At 57.5% G+C, this 13,958-nt stretch overlaps 2 gene segments (V, D, J or C); one reads left to right on the top strand and one right to left on the bottom strand.

Annotated features, from left to right (window-relative positions):
• Window positions 1-2,164: 2,164 nt before the first annotated feature.
• On the top strand, window positions 2,165-9,762 carry LOC128933599 (immunoglobulin heavy variable 3-23-like). The segment is given in 3 exon segments: window positions 2,165-2,254; window positions 6,156-6,183; window positions 9,356-9,762. Coding segments are annotated over 3 exon segments (525 nt in total).
• Window positions 9,763-9,930: 168 nt separating this feature from the next.
• On the bottom strand, window positions 9,931-12,499 carry LOC128933598 (immunoglobulin heavy variable 3-23-like). The segment is given in 3 exon segments: window positions 9,931-9,945; window positions 11,504-11,845; window positions 12,485-12,499. Coding segments are annotated over 3 exon segments (372 nt in total).
• Between the last annotated feature and the right edge of the window lie 1,459 nt (window positions 12,500-13,958).

The following is a 13,958-nucleotide window of genomic DNA, read 5'->3' as shown; positions in this document are numbered from 1 at the left end:
TTACGCGCCTCCGCGGGGGCCGCCCCGTCTCCCCGCTCGCCCGTGCATGCGTTGTTAAGCGGGCTGACCGCGCTTCTGCCCCCCGCCTCCTCCTTTGCGCCCGGACCACGCGGTTCGGCGCCATTTTCAAACGCATATGGTGGGGGGGCGCTTTTATCGGTCCCTACGGGGTCCACCGATTCGGCCGCGTTCCGCGCCTCCTCCGCGAGCCCCTGCCAGAACGTCCGCAGGTGTTCCCCCCCTCCCATGGTGAATCCGCTCGCTGAGGGGGGTTTAGCATTCACGCCTCCGTGCACCCGCCCGGGTCAGGCCCCTCCGCGGTTTGTGTCGCCGCGCCCACCCCCAACTGCGGCACGGCTAATAAACAAGTTCGCGCGGCTATCCAGGTTTCTTGCTCTTGTCGAGCCTTTTGCAGAGCCTGGACAACCCTGCCCCACGATTTTAGGGCTTTCCCTGAGCCTGAGGACATGGTGTCCTCCGCCAGGGCTTTTGTACAATTATCCCACACGTCTGAATGTAGGACGTCCACGGGGCTTTCAATAGCCCCAAGCTTAATCAGTCTCGGCAATGCGAGAGATAAATCCCTAAGTTTACATTCTATACCCCATTGTGCATGCATCTCTATTACGACCTTCGCAATGGCTTCCATGGTCCACGCTGGTCCGGAGGTGTCTCTCCCGCTGTGGTCAGACATGCTGCGAGCAGCCGCTGATCTCTGGCCAGGAGAATTCCCGAACCTCGGGCGCTGCAGCAGTCCCGGGTTCGGCACCAGTTTGTTGCCTTCTGGAGCAAGGCAGGCGACCAGCTTCAGACGAACAGCACGGCGGCCCACTCACCAGGGCCACTCGGGCCAATGACACACGCAGACATCAATGTGATGGACAATCAAAAGGCGTTTATTATCTCATCTCTTGGGTTTTTATAGTCTAAGGGGTCTCTACGTCAGCATGGGTCTGTCTTTACCATCTATGGTTAGTAAGAGGTGGACTGTTACTGGGTAGGGGATGGAAAGTTACTGGAATTTGGTTAAGGGAGGCTACCTTCCTATGTTAGTTTCTTATCTATGGGAAGCAGATGGTCTTATCTAAGGGGATCAGAGGGTCCTGGCTTTCCGTGACATCGCGAGATCTTCCGCAGCGCCTTTCCCTGTCTACCACATCCTTTCCCAAAATCCCAGCACTTCTCCTGAAATCTCAGACCTTTTCCCACAAACTCTGCCCCTGCAGCCCAACTCACGACTTTCCCCCAGTTTTGCCCATTTCATCCAAATCTCCCCCAGCTCCCCGGGTCCTGATTGGAGGAGGCCTGAACTGGAGGCCAGGGGTAAAGGTTTGGGGCCAATGGTTGACTTTTGGGGCAGGAGCAGGGGAGGGTTTAGGGTCAGTGCTGACCATTGGGGCAAATGGGGGAGATCTGGGACAAAGGGTCAAGGGCTGAGGTTTGGGGGAATCGTCTGAGGACTGGGGACATTTGGGAACCCATCAAGAAAGGCAGGGCTGAAAACAACATGAATACCATAGGCTTCGTAATTAGAACCAGCATAAGGAGATTTTGCACAGAAATAGGATCCGGAATCCTCGTTCTTGAGGTTGTTCATGGTCAGCGTCACTGAGCTCTGCCCGTTGTCCCTGGAGATCGTGAACCGGCCCTGCACTGATGGAGCACACGTGGTGTCGGAACCACTGCTGATCCCTGCGACCCATTCCAGACCCTGCCCCTGTCTCTGGAGGATCCACATCATTCCAGACTGTCCGAAATCGAACCCAGATCCTCGGCAGAGGAGGCGCAGGGAACCCCCAGGGGGCTGGAGGTCCCCCCCGCACTCCAGCAGGGTCACGGCCGCCCGGAGCCCTGCGGGACAAAGGGGAGATGGGGATGAGGCCAAAGTTCAACCCTTGACCCAAATCCTGACACTTGGCCCAAAATTGGGACCCTTGGAGTTCATCACCTACCACCCAGGAGGATTCTACCTCTTTGTCCAGCTGGCCACACCCACTTGGGGGCCCTTGACCAATCAGACTTTTGATTTCCATCATCTTCCCTTTGTCCCACAGGGCTCCGGGCGGCCGTGACCCTGCTGGAGTGTGGGGGGGATCTCCAGCCCCCCGGGGGGTCCCTGCGCCTCCTCTGCCGAGGGTCCGGGTTCAGTTTTGGAAATTTCGACATGTTCTGGGTCCGCCAGAGACCCAGGCAGGGGCTGGAATGTCTGGTGGGGATCTGTGACAATGGTGCTTACACCTCCTACGCGCCGTCGGTCAAGAGCCAGTTCAGGAACTCCAGGGACAATGGGCAGAGCTCGGTGACGCTGACCATGAACAACCTCCAGGATGAGGATTCCGCCGTTTATTTCTGTGCCAAGTGTGCTGCTAATAATTACCCTGAAAGTGCTGGTCATAGTGACAATGCCCAAGGTTTTCCCACCCCCATCCCCTTATTCTCCCCCTGTCCCCGTTGCCCAGACCCTTCCCCCAAACCCCCAGCCCACACCCAGCCCTTGACCATTGATCCCAAGCTTGCTCTGCCTCCGCCCCAATTCTCACCTGCTGACCCCAAACCACAACTCCTGACCCCAAATCTCCTCTTTCAGCCCCAAAACTTTGCTCTGCAGGTCGGGGTTTTTGGCCCAGGGTCCCGATTTGGGGACAAAGGTTGAGGATTTGTGTCAGCGGCTGCTGCTGCAGGGAGCCCAAAGTGGGGATTTCGGGAAGAATCGGGCGAGTTTTGTTGCCAGCTTAGTTGGGTTTGGGGCACAACCAGTTTGGGGGTTTTTGCTTCCTGGTTGGTGGTGGTGGAAATGGAGATCTGGGACAAAGGCTCAAGAATGGGGTCAAGGGCTGAGATTAGGGGGAAGGGTCTGGGGATTGGGGACAGGAGGGGACACTGAGGTGGGGAGGCATCCAACATGGGCGTCTTGAGCAGAAGCACAAGGACTCCAATTATCAGCATAAGCACGTTTGGCACAGAAATAGGATCCGGAATCCTCGTCCTTGAGGTTGTTCATGGTCAGCGTCACCGAGCTCTGCCCGTTGTCCCTGGAGATCCTGAACCGAGCCTTGACCGAATCTGCGTAGTAGGCGCTGCCACTGCTGCTGATACTTGCGACTGCTTCCAGCCCCTGCCCGGGTCTCTGTCGATACCAGCCCATCCCAAAACTCCCAAAACTGAACCCGGCCCCTCGGCAGAGGAGGCGCAGGGACCCCCCTGGGGGCTGGAGGTCCCCCCCGCACTCCAGCAGGGTCACGGCTGCCCGGAGCCCATCCCAAAACCTTCGCTGTTTTGTGTCAAACTCTGGTTGTTTGGTCCCCAATCTCTACCAGAGATTTTCTGCATCATAACTTGCATCAAACCGTGCAATTAACCCCAACCCATTCCTTAATTAATTGGAAACCTCCTTCTGATCCTTCTCCACTGATTGCACAATTAAAAGCTCATGACCCCCAAAATCCGTAAGACCCCAACCCCGGCACATCCCGGGCTTGGCCCTTAGCTCCCTCCAGCTCCTGGCCCTGCTGCCCCTGCTGCCCCTCCCAGGTGGTCCCGCCCCTTTTTCCTCAGAAGTCACGCCCCTTTTCCCCTTCTGGACCAATCAGGTTTCCCATCCCCATCTCCCCATTGTCCCTCAGGGCTCCGGGCGGCCGTGACCCTGCTGGAGTGCGGGGGGGACCTCCAGCCCCCCGAGGGGTCCCTGCCCCTCCTCTGCCGAGGGTCCGGGTTCAGTTTTGGCAGTTTTGCCTTGCAATGGGTCCGCCAGAGACCCAGGCAGGGGCTGGAATGGGTCGCGGCTATCAGGAGCAATGGTTCCAACATTTACTACGCGCCATCGTTCAGGGGCTCGGTCACGATCTCCAGGGACAACGGGCAGAGCTCGGTGACGCTGACCATGAACAGCCTCAAGGAGAAGGATTCCGGATCCTATTTCTGCATCAAATCTTCTTGTACCAGTTGTTGGCCTAGTGGTGCTTATAGTGACGGTACTGGCCATGGCCTGCAGCTCTAGTATTTGATCCGCACTCATCATTGTGTCCCCAAACTCTCGAGTTTTGCCCCAAAGCTTGGCCTTTGATCCTGTTCTTGACTCTGTGTTGCCCCCGGGTGTCATTAGGATGCTTGCATCCCCTGTAATTTTTCTTTTTATGCTGGATGTTATGATCCGCGCCCTTAAGACTGCCTTTAAGAGAGAATGTTCTGTTTTTTGTTTTGTTCTGGTTTGGTTTGGTTTTTTTTGTTTTGTTTTTTTCATTATCAGCCTGCTCACTCCCCCAGCAGTTGGTGGCACACAGAGACGGGGCAGTACGCAGGGAACATTTTGCTCTTGCTTTTTGCTCCTGCTCTTTAGTTAGTTCAACTTGGCAAACAGAATTTTCCCTGGATTCTTTCTCCTTTCCCTTTTTTGGACCTGCTCTGGACTGGGACCTGGGAAACACCGAGAGTTTGCACCTTGTGGCTGCAGCAGCTGCCCCAGCACCGGAGGGACTGATAACAGAGCGACCACCCCTGAGAGAGACTTTCTGAACTTGTCATCTTTTTCAGAGCAATGAAGGAGTGGCGTCATCTGGTGTTGTTTATTTTCTGTGCTGGGGGGTGCTGTGCCTGTAAAATAAACAGGTTCTTACTACTCATTTCCGAGGAATCCCTCCTGAACCGGTTGGGAGGAGCAGGTGTGTGCTTCTGCCCCTGCTGGCCCTCCGAGGTGGGTCCCACACCATTTTCTATATGGCCACGCCTGGTTTGAGGCCCTCGACCAATCAGGTTCCTCATCCCCATCTCCCCTTTGTCCCGCAGGGCTCCGGGTGGCCGTGACCCTGCTGGAGTGCGGGGGGCACCTCCAGCCCCCCGGGGGGTCCCTGCACCTCCTCTGCCGAGGGTCCGGGTTCGATTTTGGGAATTATGGAATGTTCTGGATTCGCCAGAAATCTGGGAAGACACTGGAATACCTCGCAAGTATCAATGGTGTTGGCACCACCCACCACGCGCCATCACTCAATGGTCGGTTCAGGATCTCCAGGGAGAACGGGCAGAGCTCGGTGACGCTGACCATGAACAACCTCAAGGACGAGGATTCCGGATCCTATTTCTGTGCCAAACGTAGCAATAATGATTATGGTTTTTCTGGTCCTGCTCTTATTGGCGACAATTCTGTTAGCGGACCACCCCCATGTTGGTCAAAAAATGTCTCCAATGCCCAGAGATCCTTCCCCGGCATCCCAGTCCTTTGTGTCAAATCTTCACCATTTTCCCCCAAACTTTGCCCCATCCTTCCCCTAGTCTCGATTGTCTCCCCAGTTTTGCCCATTTCACCCAAATCTCCCCCAGCTCCCGGGGCCCTGATTGGAGGAGGCCTGAACTGGAGCCAGGGGTGAAGGTTTGGGGCCAATGGATGAGTTGTGGGGCAGGAGCAGGGGAGGGTTTGGGGTCAGTGCTGACCATTGGGCAAATGGGGGAGATTGGGGACAAAGGGTCAAGATCTGAGTCAATGGGTAAGGTTTGAGGGAAGGGTCTGGGGACCTGAAATGGGGGGGACATGGGGACGGGGGTGCATCCACAACTCGTGTCTTCAGCATAAGCAGCAGCATCGCCCCAATTGCCAGCAGCAGCACATTTGGCACAGAAATAGGATCCAGAATCCTCGTCCTTGAGGTTGTTCATGGTCAGCGTCACCGAGCTCTGCCCGTTGTCCCTGGAGATCCTCATCCGGCCCCTGACCGATGGCGCATAGCCAGTGTCAGCACCATCGTTCCTGATCCCCGCGACCGATTCGAGCCCCTGCCCGGGTCGCTGTCGGACCCATTGCATGGAAAAACTGCCGAAACTGAACCCGGATCCCCGGCAGAGGAGGCACAGGGACCCCCCGGGGGGCTGGAGGTCCCCCCCGCACTCCAGCAGGGTCACGGCTGCTCCCCCATCCCCAAATCTTCACCAATTTCACTCATAACTTCACTGGTTTGGTCCCAAATCTCCACCAGATTTTTTCAGGTATCCTGACATTCCTCAAAATCTGCAAGTTAACTCAATATTCTCATTAATTAATTGGACACCTTTTCCTGAGTGTTCCACATTGATTTCAAATGCAATACCACGTCAAAAACCCCCAAACCCCTCCGGGACCCCAACCCCGGCACATCCCGGGCTTGGCCCTGAGCTCCCCCTGGCTCCAGGTCCTGCTGATCCTGCTGGCTCTCCCAGGTGGGCTCCGCCCCTTTTTCCTGGAGCACACACACCTTTTCCCCTTCTGGAGCAATCACATTTCTCATTTTTAATCATCTCCGCTGTGTCCCGCAGGGCTCCGGGTGGCCGTGACCCTGCTGGAGTGCAGGGGGACCTCCAGCCCCCAGGGGGGTCCCTGACGTTGCTGTGCCGCGCATCTGGGTTCAATTTTGAGGGTCAGTCCATGAGCTGGGTCCGTCAGAGACCCGGGCAGGGGCTGGAGTGGCTCGCGGGTATCAGCAGTGGTGGCAGGACCTTCTATGCATCGTCGGTCAAGAGCTGGTTCAGGATCTCCAGGGACAACGGGCAGAGCTCGGTGACACTGACCGTGAACAACCTCAAGGTCGTGGATTCCGGATCCTATTTCTGTGCCAGGGGTTATTATAACAATGCTGCTGCTAATGGCGCCTGTCGTTTTGACCTCATCCCCATGGCTGTTTCCCCCCTGTCCCAATACCCCAGACCCTTCCCCCAGTCCCCAGCCCCTGACCCCATTCCTGTCGCCGTGTCCCAGCTCTGAACTGGCTCTGCCCCAATCTCAGCTCTTGGCCCCAAACCTCAGCTCTGGGCTCCACGTCCAAACCAAATTCCCCAAAACTGACGAGGACGTCCCAGATCCAGCCCCACCGTGTCAATCTGCCTTTGCTTTGTGTGATTGGCCACAAACCTCTCGCGGTGAGCGGCGCCATTGAGTTCTGTGTGTGCTGCCGGGGCCGTGAGTCGCCGGCACCTCCCCATGGCCACGGCTCAGTGAGGAGAGCGATGGTGGGAAACCAAACGGCTCCAGAGGGATCCCCACAGCCCCATCCCGGTGGGGATTTGGACAGAGACCCCCAAGCGGGGATGGGCCCAGGACTGAGGATTGGGGGAAATGTTGGGGGTTTGGGGACAGCTGGGGACGCTGAGATGGGTGCGTGGATCCACCACTGGGGTCTTCACCATAAGCACCAGGACCCCAAGCACCAGCATAACCAGATTTGGCACAGAAATAGGTGGCAGAATCCTCGTCCTTGACGTTGTTCATGGTCAGGATCACCGAGCTCTGCCCGTTGTCCCTGGAGATCGTGACCCGGCCCTTGACCGATGGCGCGTAGCCGGTGCTGCCACCAGTGTTGATCCTGCGAGCCACTCCAGCCCCTGCCCGGGTCTCATCTCCAGGGGAGATGGAGATCAGGCCCCGGATGCGGGTGTGGGCTGGGCTGGAGGTGACCAGCTGCCAAAAGGGACGTCAACCCACCTGGGAGGGCCAGCAGGATGGGGAGGAGAACAAAGTGACACAGTGTGTGGCCAACATCAGGATCTGGATGCAGGAATTAGGATTTGGGTGGATTTTTTCCTTCATCCCCATCTCCCCTTTGTCCCGCAGGGCTCCGGGCGGCCGTGACCCTGCTGGAGTGCGGGGGGGACCTCCAACCCTCCCGGGGGGTCCCTGCGCCTCCTCTGCCGATGGTCCGGGTTCAGTTTCGGGAATTTTGACATGTCATGAATCCGTCAGAGTCCCGGGCAGTGGCTGGAATGGCTCACGGGGATCAACACTGGGGGAGCCACCGGCTACGCGCCATGGGTCAAGGGCCGGTTCAGGATCTCCAGGGAGAACGGGCAGAGCTCGGTGCTGCTGACCATGAAAAACCTCAAGGACGAGGATTCCGGATCCTATTTCTATGCCAAAGCTGCTGCTGCTGGTTGGGGTAATGGTGCTGCTGATGGTTTTGACCCCACCCTTATCGCTGTGTCCCCCCTGTCCCCGTTCCCCAGACCCTTCCCCCAATCCCCAGCCCCTGACCCCATTACTGTCCCCGTGCCCCAACCCTGCCCTGGCCCTGCCCCACATTCTCAGCTCCTGGCCCCACACCTCAGCTCGGGGCCCATTCAGGGCCATTTTGGCTCCTGGACTGTCCCTGACCGTGCTGACCCTGCCCTTGACCAATGGAACATTCCAGGTGACTACACCCTTGCACCCTTCTGCTTCTCTCAGCATGGAGCCCTTGGCTGGGGATCAATGTGAAAATTTGTGGAAAAATTCAATTTCCCCAATTTTTTCATGTGTTTTTGGCTAAAAAAATGGTTTTTTCTCCATAGCTCCCAGAGAGGATTCCAGCCCAGCCCCAATGAGCAGCCCCAGACACTGAGGCCACTGAGGGAGAAGTGAAGCCCCAGGTGGGAGCGAGGGAGGGAGGGAGGAGAAGACGCCGCAATTTTGGGGCTCCGCAGCCTCCCCCCACTTCCTCCCCGGCAGCTGCCAGGGCCCGGCCGGGGCAGGAAAGAAAACAGAAAGTTCCTGGTTTTGGTCACTGTGAACATCTGTGTTTGGCAAAGGGAAACTCAGCCTCGGGGCGCTGCGGCAGAGCGCCGGCTGCACAAAAAGCGTTGTGTGCAAAGGGCCCCGGAGTGATCCCCATTCTGCACTGGGACGGAGGGGAAGGGCCAGACTGGGGAGGAATGGGGAAAATTAGAGGAAATTGGGAATTGGGGAAGTGATGGTGGAGTTTGAGGGAAAATATCTGAGATGTTAGAAAAAGAGCCAGGATTTTGGGGAAGGATCAGAGAATTCTGAGCTATTTGGGAAGAGAGAGGAGAGGGCTTGGGACCAAAACAACCATAAACACCATAAGCATAGCAGCATTACCGCAACCACTGGTGTAACGTTTGGCACAGAAATAGGATCCGGAATCCTCGTCCTTGAGGTTGTTAATGGTCAGCGTCACCGAGCTCTGCCCGTTGTCCCTGGAGATCGTGATCCGACCCTGCACCGACGGCGCGCAGTTGGTGTAAGCACCACTGCTGTAGATCCACGCGACGAATTCCAGCCCCTGCCCGGGTCTCTGGCGGACCCAGAACATGTCGTAGCTCCCGAAAACTGAACCCGGACCCTCGGCAGAGGAGGCGCAGGGACCCCCTGGGGGGCTGGAGGTCCCCCCCGCACTCCAGCGGGGTCATGGCCGCCCGGAGCTCTGCGGGACAAAGGGGAGATGGGGATGGGGCCAAAGCTCAACCCTTGACCCAAATCCTGACTCTTGGCCCCAAATTGGGACCCTTGGAGTTCATCATCCTTATCCCAGGTGGGTCTCTATACTTTATCAACCTTGACCCTCCCAGTTTGCGGCCCTGAACCAATCAGGTTTCCCATCCTACTCTCCCCTTTGTCCCACAGGGCTCCGGGCGGCCGTGACCCTGCTGGAGAGTGGGGGGGACCTCCAGCCCCCCGGGGGGTCCCTGCGACTCCTCTGCAGAGGAGCCGGGTTCGATTTTGGACAATTTGGGATGGGCTGGATGCGTCAACGACCCGGGCAGGGACTGGAATTCGTCGCAGGGATCACCAACACTGGTGGCAACACCGGCTATGCGGATTCAGTCAAGGGCCAGTTCAGGATCTCCAGGGACAACGGGCAGAGCTCGGTGACGTTGACCATGAACAACCTCAAGGACGAGGATTCCAGATCCTATTTCTGTGCCATACCTTATTCTAGTGGTTGCTGGGCTGCTGGTAACAATGGTGACAATATTGGTGATTGCCTCCAGGCCATGCTTTTTGCCCCACTCCCTTCATTTTGTCCCTAAAGCTCTGATTTTCATCCCAAACCTCTCTTCTTGACGCACTCCTTGACCTTTTAACTCCATTTTCAACATCAGTGGCCACAGACCCCAAACCCTCCCCTGCTCCTGCCCCAAAACTCAACCACTGGCCACAAATCTTCACCCCTGGGCTCCAGTTCAGGCCTCCTCCAATCAGGGCCCAGGGAGCTAGGGGAAATTTGGGTGAAATTGGCAAAATTGAGTGAAAGTGTAGAGTGTAGGCAGCAGGGGCGGAGTTTGGGGGAAACTCTTTAACACTTGGGAGAAAAGCTGGGCTCTGGAGGAAGGATGACCGGGAGTGGAGACATCTAGTGACCGTCATAGGGCTGGGGCCACTGCTGGAATTGTCACTAAAAGCAGCAACACCACCACCATAACCACTAGTAGCACATTTGGCACAGAAATAGGATCCGGAGTCCTCGACCTTGAGATTGTTCATGGTCAGCGCCACCGAGCTCTGCCTGTTGTCCCTGGAGATCGTGAACCGGCCCTTGACCGATGGCGCGTAGTCAGTGCTGCCACCACTGTTGCTGATACTGGCGATGTATTCCAGTGTCTGCCCGGGTCTCTGGCGCATCCAGCCCATCCCAAAACTGCCAAAATCAAACCCAGATGTGCGGCACAGCAACGTCAGGGACCCCCCAGGGGGCTGGAGGTCCCCCCCGCACTCCAGCAGGGTCACGGCCACCCGGAGCCCTGCGGGACAAAGGGGAGAGATGAGGATGAGAAACCTGATTGGCTGTGGGGTCAAAGTAGGTGTGGCTTGCTGTAAAAAGGGGCGGGACCGCCCTGACAGGAGGATGATGAACTCCCAGGGTCCAAATTTGGGGCCAAGGTTCAGGGTTTGGGTCAAGGGTTGAGCTTTGGCCTCATCCCAAACTCCCCTTTGTCCTGCAGGGCTCCGGGCGGTCGTGACCCTGCTGGAGTGTGGGGGGGACCTCCAGCCCCCCGGGGGTCCCTGCGCCTCCTCTGCCGAGGGTCTGGCTTCAGTTTTGGCAGTGTCTCCATGCACTGGATCCGCCAGAGACCCGGGAAGAGGCTGGAGTGGCTCGCAGGGGTCTACAGCAGTGGCAGCGCCTACTATGCAGATTCGGTCAAGGGCCAGTTCAGGATCTCCAGGGACAACGGGCAGAGCTCGGTGACGCTGACCATGAACAACCTCAAGGACGAGGATTCCGGATCCTATTTCTGTGCCAAAGCTGCTGGTGCTGCTTGGGCTGCTGCTGCTTACATTGACCATGCCGGTGGTGGCAGCGCCCGTGCCTGAGCCCCTCTTATCCCCAAATCTCAGAACCTTTACCCAAATCTCAGCCCTTGACCTCATTCTTGACCCCTTTGCCCAGATCTCCCCCATTTCCACCAATGGAGACTAAAGACTCCAAACCCCCAAACTAGTTCTGCCCCAAACCCACCAGCTTTGGCCCCAAAACTCGCCCGAATCTGCCCCCAATCGCTACTCTGGGCTCCCAGCCACAGCCGCTGACCCAAACCTCACCCGCTGTGCCCAAATGTCGGCCCTTTGAGGCAATTTTGGGGCACAAGTGGGAGATTTGGGGCCGAGAGTTGAGTTTGGGGGCAGACCCAGGGCAGGGTTTGGGGCCAATGGGCAGCGTTGGGGCAAAGGGGGCGGGGCTTGGACAAAGGGTCAGGGGTGGGACAGGGGGGTTTGGGGAAGGGTCTGGGGACAGCTGGGGACAGGGACGAGGCCAGGACCCCAAACACCAACCCAAACACCAACAAAAGCAGTAAGAGCAGTGCCAACACCAGAAGATTTGGCACAGAAATAGGATCCGGAATCCTCGTCCTTGAGGTTGTTCATGGTCAGCGCCACCGAGCTCTGCCCGTTCTCCCTGGAGATCGTGAACCGGCCCTGGACTGAATCCACGTACCTGGTGCTGCCACCATCACTGTTGATGCTGGCGATGCATTCCAGCCCCTGCCCGGGTCTCTGGCGGATCCAGCCCATTGCAAATTTCCCAAAATCGAACCCAGACCCTCGGCAGAGGAGGCGCAGGGATCCCCCGGGGGGCTGGAGGTCCCCCCCGCACTCCAGCAGGGTCACGGCTGCCTGGAGCACTGTGGGACAAAGGGGAGATGGGGATGAGGCCAAAGCTCAACCCTTGACCCCAACATCCTAACTATTGGCCCCAAATTTGACCCTTGCCGTTCCTCACCCTCCTCCTCCCAGGTGGGTCCTGTCCCTTTTTTCCAAATGGCTAAGCCCACTCTGAGGCCCTGGACCAATCAGGTTTCCCATCCCCATCTCCCCTTTGTCCCGCAGGGCTCCGGGCGGCCGTGACCATGCTGGAGTGCGGTGGGGACCTCCAGCCCCCCGGGGGGTCCCTGCGCCTCCTCTGCCGAGGGTCTGGGTTCAGTTTCGGCAGTTTTGGGATGATGTGGATGTGCCAGAAACCCTGGCAGACTCTGGAGGGGCTTGCGGTGATCGCCAGCAGTGGGAACACCTACTGCAATCCATCCTTCAAGGGCCGGTTCAGGATCTCCAGGGACAACGGGCAGAGCTCGGTGACGCTGACCATGAACAACCTCAGGGATGAGGATTCCGCCGTTTATTTTTGCGAGAAATCTTCTGGTATAGGTGTTGGTGGTCCTGCTGCTAATTGAGGTGATGATGATGGTTGTGTCCACATCCCCATGTCCCCCCCTGTCCCCGTTCCCCAGACCCTTCACCCAAACCCGCAGCCCACACCCAGCCCTTGACCATTGATCCCAACCTTGCTCTGCCTCGGCCCCAATTCTCACCCGCTGACCCCAAACCACAACTCCTGACCCCAAATCTCCTCTTTCTGCCCCAAAACTTGATTCTGAAAGTGGATACTTCTGGTCAAGGGTTAAGATTTCGGTCAATTTTGTGTCCAAGAGTGGAGAATTTTGGGCAGAGCCAGGGCAGGGTTGGGAGATGTGGTCAGAAATGGGGTCAGGGGCAGAGTTTGGGAGAAGGGTCTTGGGAACCTGGACAGGTGGGGACACGGCCATGGGGATGGGGTCAATACCATCAGCAGCAGCACCCCAAGTATCAGAGGCAGCTTTCACGCAGAAATAGTATCCGGAATCCTCGTCCTTGAGGCTGTTCATGGTCAGCGTCACCGAGCTCTGCCCGTTGTCCCTGGAGATCCTGAACCGGCCCTGCACTGATGATGCGTAGGCGTAGCTGGATCCATCGTTCTTGATCGCTGCGACGTATTCCAACCCCTGCCAAGGTCTCTGGCGGATCCAGAACATTCTGAAACTGCCGAAACTGAACCCGGACCCTCGGCAGAGGAGGCGCAGGGACCCCCCGGGGGGCTGGGGGTTCCCCCCGCACTCCAGCAGGGTCACGGCCGCTCTCTGATCCCCAAACCTTCACTGGTTTTGCCCCCAATTCCCTTTGTTTGTCCCCAAATCTCCAACAGATTTTTCCAGAATGATAAAGTGCCTTAAACCGTGCAATTAGACCCAGTTCACCCATTAATTAATTGGACACCTCCACCTGACTTTTGCATCCACTCACCCCCATCTCCCCTTTGTCCCACAGGGCTCCGGGCGGCCGTGACCCTGCTGGAGTGTGGGGGGGACCTCCAGCCCCCCGGGGGATCCCTGCGCCTCCTCTGCCGAGCGCCCGGGATCGATTTTGGGATTATTGTGATGGCCTGGATCCGCCAGAGACCCGGGCAGGCGCTGGAGTTCATTGCAGATATCAGCACCACTGGCAGCACAAGCTGCGCGCATTCGGTCAAGGGCCGGTTCACGATCTCCAAGGACAACGGGCAGAGCTCGGTGACGCTGACCATGAACAACCTCAAGGACGAGGATTCCGGATCCTATTTCTGTGCCAAATATGCTTATACTCCTGATGGTACTTATGGTGTTGCTTCTATTGACGTGCCGGGCTTGGCCCCATTCCCCATCCAGCACTGCAGGAGCATCAGGGAGCAGGACGGTCGGGACAGACGGACGGACACGAGAGATCTCTGCAGCCAGGTCATGGCATTTGGGGTTTATTGCAAAGGACGAACTGCAGGGCCCTGCTGGGAGCTGCTAGGCACAGCTGGAGCAGGGCTGAGAGAAAGAGGGGAGAGAGGATGAGACGGGAAGAGAGTAAGAGAGTAAAAAAGGTAAATGAGTAAAAGGGTGAGAGAACAAAAAGGGTAAGAGAGTGAAAAAGTCAGTGAATAAAATGGTAA

This window comes from Melozone crissalis, unplaced genomic scaffold (genome assembly GCF_028551555.1).
Source record: "Melozone crissalis strain CALT ecotype California unplaced genomic scaffold, PUWL_Pcris_2 ptg000011l_1, whole genome shotgun sequence".
NCBI classification, from domain to species: domain Eukaryota; kingdom Metazoa; phylum Chordata; class Aves; order Passeriformes; family Passerellidae; genus Melozone; species Melozone crissalis.
The sequence above is the reverse complement of the archived record's forward strand: the minus strand, read 5'-3'. Positions and strand labels throughout refer to the sequence as shown.